Genomic DNA, 12256 nt, shown 5'->3' with positions numbered 1-12256 from the left:
ACAGAGTACATCACCAGACGTCACTACACACACGGGCACAGAGTATATCGCCAGACGTCACTACACACACAGCACAGAGTATATCACCAGACCTCACTACACACACGGGCACAGAGTATATCACCAGACGTCACTACACACACGGGCACAGAGTATATCACCAGACGTCACTACACACACGGGCACAGAGTATATCACCAGACACACGGCACAGAGTATATAATCAGACACACGGCACAGAGTATATCACCAGACGTCACTACACACACGGGCACAGAGTATATCACCAGACGTCACTACACACACAGGGCACAGAGTATATCACCAGACGTCACTACACACACGGCACAGAGTATATCACCAGACCTCACTACACACACGGGCACAGAGTATATCACCAGACGTCACTACACACACGGGCACAGAGTATATCACCAGACGGCACTACACACACGGGCACAGAGTATATCACCAGACGGCACTACACACACGGGCACAGAGTATATCACCAGACCTCACTACACACGGCACAGAGTATATCACCAGACCTCACTACACACACGGGCACAGAGTATAACACCAGACCTCACTACACACACAGCACAGAGTATATCACCAGACGTCGCTACACACACGGGCACAGAGTATATCACCAGACATCACTACACACACGGGCACAGAGTATATCACCAGACGTCACTACACACACGGGCACAGAGTATATCACCAGACGTCACTACACACACAGCACAGAGTATATCACCAGACGTCACTACACACACGGGCACAGAGTATATCACCAGACCTCACTACACACACGGCACAGAGTATATCACCAGACGTCACTACACACACGGGCACAGAGTATATCACCAGACCTCACTACGCACACGGCACAGAGTATATCACCAGACGTCACTACACACACGGGCACAGAGTATATCACCAGACGTCACTACACACACGGGCACAGAGTATATCACCAGACGTCACTACACACACGGGCACAGAGTATATCACCAGACCTCACTACACACGGCACAGAGTATATCACCAGACCTCACTACACACACGGCACAGAGTATATCACCAGACGTCACTACACACAGCACAGAGTATATCACCAGACGTCACTACACACACGGCACAGAGTATATCACCAGACGTCACTACACACACGGGCACAGAGTATATCACCAGACCTCACTACACACACAGCACAGAATATATCACCAGACGTCACTACACACACGGCACAGAGTATATCACCAGACCTCACTACACACACGGCACAGAGTATATCACCAGACGTCACTACACACACGGGCACAGAGTATATCACCAGACCTCACTACACACAAAGCACAGAGTATATCACCAGACGTCACTACACACACGGGCACAGAGTATATCACCAGACGTCACTACACACACGGCACAGAGTATATCACCAGACCTCACTACACACACGGGCACAGACTATATCACCAGACATCACTACACACATAGGCACAGAGTATATCACCAGACCTCACTACACACACGGCACAGAGTATATCACCAGACGTCACTACACATACGGACACAGAGTATATCACCAGACGTCACTACACACACAGGCACAGAGTATATCACCAGACCTCACTACACACACGGCACAGAGTATATCACCAGACCTCACTACACACACGGGCACAGAGTATATCACCAGACCTCACTACACACACGGCACAGAGTATATCACCAGACCTCACTACACACACGGGCACAGAGTATATCACCAGACCTCACTACACACACAGCACAGAGTATATCACCAGACCTCACTACACACACAGGCACAGAGTATATCACCAGACCACACTACACACACAGCACAGAGTATATCACCAGACGTCACTACACACACAGCAGAGTATATCACCAGACCTCACTACAGACACAGCACAGAGTATATCACCAGACCTCACTACACACACAGGCATAGAGTATATCACCAGATGTCACTACACACACAGCACAGAGTATATCACCAGACCTCACTACACACACGGCACAGAGTATATCACCAGACGTCACTACACACACAGGCACAGAGAATATCACCAGACGTCACTACACACACGGGCACAGAGTATATCACCAGACCTCACTACACACGGCACAGAGTATATCACCAGACCTCACTACACACACGGCACAGAGTATATCACCAGACGTCACTACACACAGCACAGAGTATATCACAAGCCGTCACTACACACACGGCACAGAGTATATCACCAGACGTCACTACACACACGGGCACAGAGTATATCACCAGACGTCACTACACACACGGGCACAGAGTATATCACCAGACGTCACTACACACACAGGGCACAGAGTATATCACCAGACGTCACTACACACACGGCACAGAGTATATCACCAGACGTCACTACACACACAGCACAGAGTATATCACAAGACCTCACTACACACACGGGCACAGAGTATATCACCAGACGTCACTACACACGGCACAGAGTATATCATCAGACGTCACTACACACGGACACAGAGTATATCACCAGACACACGGCACAGAGTATATCATCAGACACACGGCACAGAGTATATCACCAGACGTCACTACACACACGGCACAGAGTATATCACCAGACGTCACTACACACACGGCACAGAGTATATCACCAGACGTCACTACACACACGGGCACAGAGTATATCACCAGACGTCACTACACACACGGGCACAGAGTATATCACCAGACGTCACTACACACACGGGCACAGAGTATATCACCAGACCTCACTACACACACGGCACAGAGTATATCACCAGACCTCACTACACACACGGCACAGAGTACATCACCAGACGTCACTACACACACGGGCACAGAGTATATCGCCAGACGTCACTACACACACAGCACAGAGTATATCACCAGACCTCACTACACACACGGGCACAGAGTATATCACCAGACGTCACTACACACACGGGCACAGAGTATATCACCAGACGTCACTACACACACGGGCACAGAGTATATCACCAGACACACGGCACAGAGTATATAATCAGACACACGGCACAGAGTATATCACCAGACGTCACTACACACACGGGCACAGAGTATATCACCAGACGTCACTACACACACAGGGCACAGAGTATATCACCAGACGTCACTACACACACGGCACAGAGTATATCACCAGACCTCACTACACACACGGGCACAGAGTATATCACCAGACGTCACTACACACACGGGCACAGAGTATATCACCAGACGGCACTACACACACGGGCACAGAGTATATCACCAGACGGCACTACACACACGGGCACAGAGTATATCACCAGACCTCACTACACACGGCACAGAGTATATCACCAGACCTCACTACACACACGGGCACAGAGTATAACACCAGACCTCACTACACACACAGCACAGAGTATATCACCAGACGTCGCTACACACACGGGCACAGAGTATATCACCAGACATCACTACACACACGGGCACAGAGTATATCACCAGACGTCACTACACACACGGGCACAGAGTATATCACCAGACGTCACTACACACACAGCACAGAGTATATCACCAGACGTCACTACACACACGGGCACAGAGTATATCACCAGACCTCACTACACACACGGCACAGAGTATATCACCAGACGTCACTACACACACGGGCACAGAGTATATCACCAGACCTCACTACGCACACGGCACAGAGTATATCACCAGACGTCACTACACACACGGGCACAGAGTATATCACCAGACGTCACTACACACACGGGCACAGAGTATATCACCAGACGTCACTACACACACAGGACACAGAGTATATCACCAGACGTCACTACACACACGGCACAGAGTATATCACCAGACGTCACTACACACACAGCACAGAGTATATAACAAGACCTCACTACACACACGGGCACAGAGTATATCACCAGACGTCACTACACACGGCACAGAGTATATCATCAGACGTCACTACACACGGACACAGAGTATATCACCAGACACACGGCACAGAGTATATCATCAGACACACGGCACAGAGTATATCACCAGACGTCACTACACACACGGCACAGAGTATATCACCAGACGTCACTACACACACGGCACAGAGTATATCACCAGACCTCACTACACACAGCACAGAGTATATCACCAGACGTCACTACACACACGGCACAGAGTATATCACCAGACGTCACTACACACACGGGCACAGAGTATATCACCAGACGTCACTACACACACGGGCACAGAGTATATCACCAGACCTCACTACACACACGGCACAGAGTATATCACCAGACCTCACTACACACACGGCACAGAGTACATCACCAGACGTCACTACACACGGGCTCAGAGTATATCGCCAGACGTCACTACACACACAGCACAGAGTATATCACCAGACCTCACTACACACACGGGCACAGAGTATATCACCAGACGTCACTACACACACGGGCACAGAGTATATCACCAGACGTCACTACACACACGGGCACAGAGTATATCACCAGACGTCACTACACACACGGGCACAGAGTATATCACCAGACACACGGCACAGAGTATATAATCAGACACACGGCACAGAGTATATCACCAGACGTCACTACACACACGGCACAGAGTATATCACCAGACCTCACTACACACACGGCACAGAGTATATCACCAGACGTCACTACACACACGGCACAGAGTATATCACCAGACGTCACTACACACACGGGCACAGAGTATATCACCAGACGTCACTACACACAAGGCACAGAGTATATCACCAGACGTCACTACACACACGGGCACAGAGTATATCACCAGACGTCACTACACACACGGGCACAGAGTATATCACCAGACGTCACTACACACACAGGGCACAGAGTATATCACCAGACGTCACTACACACACGGCACAGAGTATATCACCAGACCTCACTACACACACGGGCACAGAGTATATCACCAGACGTCACTACACACGGCACAGAGTATATCACCAGACGGCACTACACACACGGGCACAGAGTATATCACCAGACGGCACTACACACACGGGCACAGAGTATATCACCAGACGGCACTACACACACGGGCACAGAGTATATCATCAGACACACGGCACAGAGTATATCACCAGACACAGGGACACAGAGAATATCACCAGACGTCATTACACACACGGCACAGAGTATATCACCAGACGGCACTACACACACGGGCACAGAGTATATCACCAGACGGCACTATACATACAGCACAGAGTATATCACCAGACGGCACTACACACACGGCACAGAGTATATCACCAGGTGTCACTATACATACAGCACAGAGTATATCACCAGACGGCACTACACACACAGCACAGAGTATATCACCAGATGTCACTACACACACGGGCACAGAGTATATCACCAGACACACCGCACAGAGTATATCACCAGACCGCACTATATACGGTGGGAGATGGGGGTGAGATTGTCACTATGTTTCTCACCAGCCCACAGCCAGCACCATGTGCAGCTCTCACCAGGGGGCGCTCACCGCACATTGCTTGGGAGCCCACCAGGGGTCACTGTTCCATATGAGCTCAGGAGGAGCTGGTTAGAGGCGCTCTGGCCCCTCCTCTTCCCTCTCTATGGTCCCTCTGCTGCAGCCGGATGTCCTGGTGTGTGAGGTTTGATTCCGGCAGGAAACACTGACCCTGAGCACAGACTGTCCCACATCCTGAGGGGGGAATCCAGGTCACTCCCACAGGGAAGGACTGAGAGATCACAGGGGCTCCCCCCACCCTCCATAGGAAGTACACACACAGTGAGGGGGGGATAAAGTGCACATCTCAGGCACGGAGGGGGGGACACACTGAGGAATAGGCTCTGCAGCCTCTAAGTCCCTTTTCCTGTGCCCCCCTCACATTGCCCACCCCCTGCTGCACAGAGATCTTCAGCCTGTGTTATTGGGTAAGTGCTTTCCTCCTCCTCCCTTCCCCTCCCTTGTGTGACCTGTGCACATTATCCCAGTGCTGTTCTCAGCTTCCTTAGGCCTCGGTCCCGCTGCGCTCGTTGGCGCGGGCGGCGGGTCGCGAGTTCCCCACCAGCAGGGGAATCCTCGCGAGCCGGTCCCGGTCCCCACTGGCTGCACAGCTGACTACACGCTGTTGCGCGTCAGCCGCTGGAGACACCACAGAATGGTGTTTTCTAGCTTCGACGCGTGACGTGTGTGGCTGTGAACCAATGGGGAGGGGAGGCTTCGGGAGGAGGAGAGGCTTCGGGGAGCGGGGAGGAGTGTGGAGTGAAAGCAGGTGAGTGCCTCTCTGTGTGCGTGCCTGTCTGTGTGTGTATGTGTGTGCCCGAGTGCGTGAGTGCCTGCCTGTGTGTGTGTGTGTGTGTGTGTCTGCCTGCCTGCCTGCCTGCCTGCCTGCCTGTGTGTATGAATGAGTGCCTGCGTGTGTTTAAACTTACTTTCCTGCTCCAGCCCGAGTCCGTGGAGGGAGGGGGGGTGGGAGAGTAGCGGGTCCCTCCGCTCAAGCCACGCCCCCCCTCCCTGTCAAACCGCCCACCACCCGCTCCGGCTCCCGCTCCCGCTCCCTACAGACCGCATATCGCGGTCTGTGTATCTCAGCGCACCGCCTGTCAGCAGTGCGGGTGCGCTGACTCTGGGAGCGGGGCCTTAGCCTTACACACAGGAGCCTGAGAGGCTGAGCCTCTGATAGTGAGGGGGGGCCTCTGGCACTGGGGGGGTTACTCCTCCTGTATCACAGGGACTGGGAGATAATGGGGGTTATTTTACATTGGGAATTAACATTAGGGATCAGTGAGGATAAGATTGGGAAAGTTATTAAATAGAGTTAGAAAGTAATTAGATTGAGGGAGTATTGGTTGGCGTTTAACTCCTTCATTACCACAGGGGCAGCATCCTGTGTGTGTTATGGGCTATAGCTTCTCTATACACGATACATAAAGCTTGGCCCCCTGCAGACGCACTTACCTGAATGCCCTCCTACTGTCTCTCTACGTTCTCCCCACCAATTAGATTGTAAGCTCCTCGGGGCAGGGACTCCTCCGAAATGTTACATTTATGTCTGAAGCGATTATTCCCATGATCTGTTATTTGTATGTTATTTATATGATTGTCACGTTTATTACTACTGTGAAGCGCTATGTACACTAATGGTGCTATATAGATAAATACATACAATTGCTGTTGGTATGTACATACTAACTCATTTTGAATGCCATCTTAAGCATGTTTATATAATTATTTCACATAACTCTGCTTAGAATATATATATATATATATATATATATATATATATATATATATATATATATATATATATTCTATGTGTGTGTATATGTATATGTGTGTGTAATGGGTGTTCCCTGTGAACACAGACGCTCTGATGCTGTATATTACCTGTGTGGCCCTTAGGAGCCCAAGCCTCCGCTCGGGGAGCCTGGGGTACATATTTATCTCTCTCGTGGTGCAACGCCTCCACCTGGGAGGGATCCCGACATGGCGGGAGGGGCCCCTCACAGGACTCAAACCAATGACAGCCACTTGGTATGAATCAACAAAAGTATCCTTTACTGAACATGCATATATTCCTTATACTCTATAAGTCCCAATGTCATTCACTCCCACTTCTGAGTGTATACCCCTTGCCCACTACCGTGTACCCCCACACCGTGTCCACAGAATAACCCCCTTGTCCCGTGGTCAGCGCTGCCACTATGTGTGAGTACTCTGTAGGTGGTGCTCGTGAGTAACAATACCTGCCCAGTGCGACGGCACCCGGGCGTTCAAAAGATCTTCAAAAAGGGTCCGACGACCTCCTGGTTCCACCAGCGAGATGATCGGTCAGGGTCGTCCACCCTGGGTACAGTTCCGCTCTCTCTGCGGAGTAGGCCTGATCCCAGGCCTCGGTAGGAAGCGCAGCATCCGCTGTGTCCCTGACTGGCTCTGTATATGCTAAAGGGGCAGGTTCCCTAACCTCGGGCCTGTCCCTGCAGTAACACAATCTACTGAGTGGCTCGGGTGCTAACTGGGGCCTAGGGGGCTGCTGGCCTAGTGCAGTGGGTCACTGACCCCTGCACCCTCACCTCCTTCCCCTAGACTCTCCTGGCGCCGACTGACGTGTTTCCCAGCGCGCAAAATGTATCAATCCCTGAGAGCAGGGAGATACTGCAGCCCTATTGGCTCCCTGGCGTCATGTGGGGCGCTCCTGAGGCTCATGTGACATGTAGTCCCTGCCCATAGTCTCTCCTGATTGGTGGGGGTTCACGCGCTATAACTGTGTATGCGCGAGCTAGCCGAAGGCCTCCGCATTTACTGCCCTCACTGCGCATGCGCCAAGCAAAAGAAGATGGCGGCGTCCTGCAATGGGAGCCGCCGGGAGTACCTGGCTACGTGATCGCCGCCGCACCAGCACCCAGCAACCGCCCGCACCCACTCTTGCGGCCAGCTGACGGGTCAGTCGTTGTGTTCGGCAGACCCCCGCGACTGCCGCCAAGGTGAGGAGGGGTACTGGAAAGCCCAAGGGGACCGGGATATATATGTATATATGTATGTATGTATGTATGTACGTATGTATGTGTGTGTATGTACTTTTGTCAAGTCCATTATTACATGGAAACCCCTTAAGGCAATGCTTGCTGCTTTAAACATAGCCTGGGATGAGATGCAAAGCCAATAAACCCACTCACAGACACTGTCTTATTGTGTTTACAATACTTGTATTATACGTGTGGATACGTTCCACAGATATAACACAGAGAATAGTGCTTTTGATTCAGTATCAGAATATAACTATTCCGCTGGAAATTATCTGGGTCGGGAAGCAGTGATCCCGTCATAATAGGACGGGGCTTATAAGGGTGTGAGCAGGTCAGAAGTCTGTGTCCTACCTTCAGATGGGCAGAGCCTATTCCCTCATGTCATGTGCTGACATTGAGAGACCAGGGGAAAATAAATAATCAGTGAGTAAAATGTCAGTGTTTCCCAGGCATTCCTTTCTATAAGCATGTCCTGCCAGGTACAAATGAGCTGAATGTGAGAAACTGGAGGTGATCGAGGAACAAATTAATGAGGGTGTGAGGGATCAACCCCCCCTATTTATTATGGTGGGGTAAGGTGAGGGAAGTTACTGCACTGGTTCCTCTGCATTACCCACTTCTCACCGTATGAAATAGGAAAGTGAGACTGTGTCAGTATGGAGCAGAACTGCGGGACCTGAGAGAGTATCGGGAGCATTTATCAAAGTCTCACTCATGTACTGTATCTGCGTTTTATTCTTACTATGGAACAGTACAGTATGTTACTATGTTACACTATGGGGACTTTACTGGTCTTTTGGCTGCTAATCTCCGACTCTTTATACTTTTCTAGATGGTTATGTTGTGACACAATCCTGAGCCATTAAAGTTTTGCAGTGTATGAAATTAAGTGCCTGTTTGCGGATGGACCATGTGTGTTTTTTGGTGCCCCTGTCTTCTCCGACTCCTTTTGGGGTTAATGATTTAGGTGTGAAAGTGCTGATACTAAATGCTGTATATTTCTCCAAAAAAACTGATCATTCCAATTCTGTTTTATATACAGGCACATTCTAAAACCCAACACATATGGATTAACCTCCAGAGGACCACTGCCCACTGCCAGCACCTCCCAGAGGACCACTGCCCACTGCCAGCACCTCCCAGAGGACCACTGCCCACTGTCAGCACCTCCCAGAGGACCACTGCCCACTGCCTGCACCTCCCAGAGGACCACTGCCCACTGCCAGCACCTCCCAGAGGACCAATGCCCACTGCCAGCACCTCCCAGAGGACCACTGCCAGCACCTCCCAGAGGACCACTGCCCACTGCCAGCACCTCCCAGAGGACCACTGCCCACTGCCAGCACCTCCCAGAGGACCACTGCCAGCACCTCCCAGAGCAGCGCTGCCCACTGCCAGCACCTCCAGAGCAGTGCTGCCCACTCCCAGCACCTCCCAGAGCGGCACTGCCCACTGCCAGCACCTCCAGAGGACCACTGCCAACACCTCCCAGAGCAGCACTGCCCACTGCCCGCACCTCCAGAGCAGCGCTGCCCACTGCCCGCACCTCCAGAGCAGCGCTGCCCACTGCCCGCACCTCCCAGAGCAGCACTGCCCACTCCCAGCATGGATCCACGCTTGATAAGTGAGTAGAGGAGATATTTTAGTGTCTTTGGAATATGCAAGGGGGGAATATCTGATTATTTGGCAGTTATGTGAGTCAAACACCCAAACTAATCTTATTTTCCTATAGAACTATCAGCAGGTAAGAAGATAATATATCTTCACCTCTGTCATGTTCTGCCAGAAGGGCTAGTAATACATTTCTTTACAAGAGGTATTATATTATACCAATATCAGAGGAGGTGAAAGCACAAGAAGCGCCCCCACTCCCAGCTTTACATGATGGGTTTTCCTTTTCTTATTGCCAGATTTCCCAGTGATTGTATCGGAGAGGTTAGAGATTAAGTCAGAGAAAGAAGAGACAGACACTGAGGAACATGTGACCCCAATAAAGGAAGAAATAGATGCATTTCCTGTTTGTGGTAAGTACCATTACATCCTCACTTATCTGTATTCAGTCTGTTTAAAAATGGACTGAAATGGGTACAATATTTTGGTAAATAATATTAAAGCGTGCATACAATTATAAGATACCTGTCCTAATGAAAGAAATGATTTATCTAAGGTTATATTGAGGATATTATTGTTATTGAGGTTTGAACATTGGTAGCTCCAAAATGTTTTCAGCACTCGGGGGTAAATACTACTTCAGCAGTCAAAGGGTTAATAACAAAGTAAAATCAATCACTTCACCCCTCCCCCATAGGGATCAGTATAGAGTATTTCTGTATACTGATATCACAAGAAGCGCCCCCACTCCCAGCTTTACATGATGGGTTTCCCTTTTCTTATTGCCAGGTTTCCCAGTGATTGTGCTGGAGAGTTTAGAGATTAAGTCAGAGAAGGAAGAACCGAACACTGAGGAACCTCTGACCCCAATAAAGAGTGAAACTGTTCCATTTCCTGTCTCTGGTGAGTACCTTTTCCCCTTTGTCTGCACAAAGGGGTGTTATCTTGTTACAAGGAGCATGGTCACATTTAGTGAATATTCATGGTTAATTGCCTCTCATAGGAAGTCCCCAGGCCTGCTGGGTGTTCTGGGACAAGCCACATGCAGCAGTTAGAAGTGCAATATGGCTCTCAGACACGTATAAAGGTTGGAAATGCAGAGTTATGGGTATCTGACCATCAATAGATGCGATAAAACGCATTTTTTGAAAACAAATTCAAGGGACCCTTCCCTAACTAACCTGGTTCCCCAGCTTAACAATACCCTCTCATTTAGGGTCATTAGATACGCATTAATAGCCACAGTCTTTAGACATAGCTTAACTGATAGATTGGGACAGCGTCCCAAGAGTCCCGGCAATTCTTCCGGACAGTGAAAGTCATGATGGGGGCGTCCTATCCAAACTGCATACAGGGGAGCAGTGTGCCCCCAGCCTCCAGGCTCTAGGAGAGAAAATGAAGCAGCAAACCTAGCTGCCATACATACTTGTTCCTTTATTAGGATAGCAGGTGAGGGAGAACTAGATGATTAAACTGACGAGTTTTCATCCCTCTGTAGGCAGCCTGTAGGACGATAGTTGAGGCGCGTATACGCCGATCATTTTCTCTTTCCCTTCTTCCTTTGGATAAGAGCTTTGCAGGGCTTCTGAATAATTTGAATGCTTTTCTCCCTTTTCAATACGTTTAGTCCACTTGTGAGAGAATTATTTTCCTTGCGTACATCTCGCAATTCTGCTCTCAGAGCCTCCATCTCTTCCTGGCGCTGGCTCTGTGTGCATGAACACATCCCTCATTACATTTAGGAACTCTGCCTTCATTACGTCTAGGGCCTCTACAAATCTCGTTGCTAGGGTCCCATCAGCTTGTCTTTCCCAGGTTTCTTTCTCCTGGTCTTCCTGACTGTTGGGGATGGAGCAGCGTCTCTGCTCTTCTGGCTCATTCTTCAGTTTCTGGACCCTCTCGTGCTCCCTCTCATACTGCTCTGCGGGGACACACTGGGTACTCAGACACTCATTCCTGACAGGACACAACTTTATGTGGTCAGACACATGACGCATTAAACACATTTTTT

General features: G+C 50.1%; 1 protein-coding gene across 1 annotated transcript in view; it reads left to right on the top strand.

Annotated features, from left to right (window-relative positions):
- Nucleotides 1-5742: 5742 nt before the first annotated feature.
- LOC142484863 (uncharacterized) overlaps nucleotides 5743-12256 on the top strand; it is a 50349-nt gene continuing 43835 nt past the window's right edge. The window contains exons 1-4 of the mRNA XM_075584094.1: nucleotides 5743-6039; nucleotides 9677-10258; nucleotides 10545-10658; nucleotides 11035-11148. Coding sequence (XP_075440209.1) covers nucleotides 10240-10258; nucleotides 10545-10658; nucleotides 11035-11148 — 247 coding nt within the window. The 5' untranslated portion in view covers nucleotides 5743-6039; nucleotides 9677-10239. The remainder of the gene's footprint in view (nucleotides 6040-9676; nucleotides 10259-10544; nucleotides 10659-11034; nucleotides 11149-12256) is intronic.

Source organism: Ascaphus truei, unplaced genomic scaffold, assembly GCF_040206685.1.
Source record: "Ascaphus truei isolate aAscTru1 unplaced genomic scaffold, aAscTru1.hap1 HAP1_SCAFFOLD_446, whole genome shotgun sequence".
Lineage (NCBI taxonomy): Eukaryota > Metazoa > Chordata > Amphibia > Anura > Ascaphidae > Ascaphus > Ascaphus truei.
This window is presented reverse-complemented; position numbering and strand designations above follow the sequence as displayed.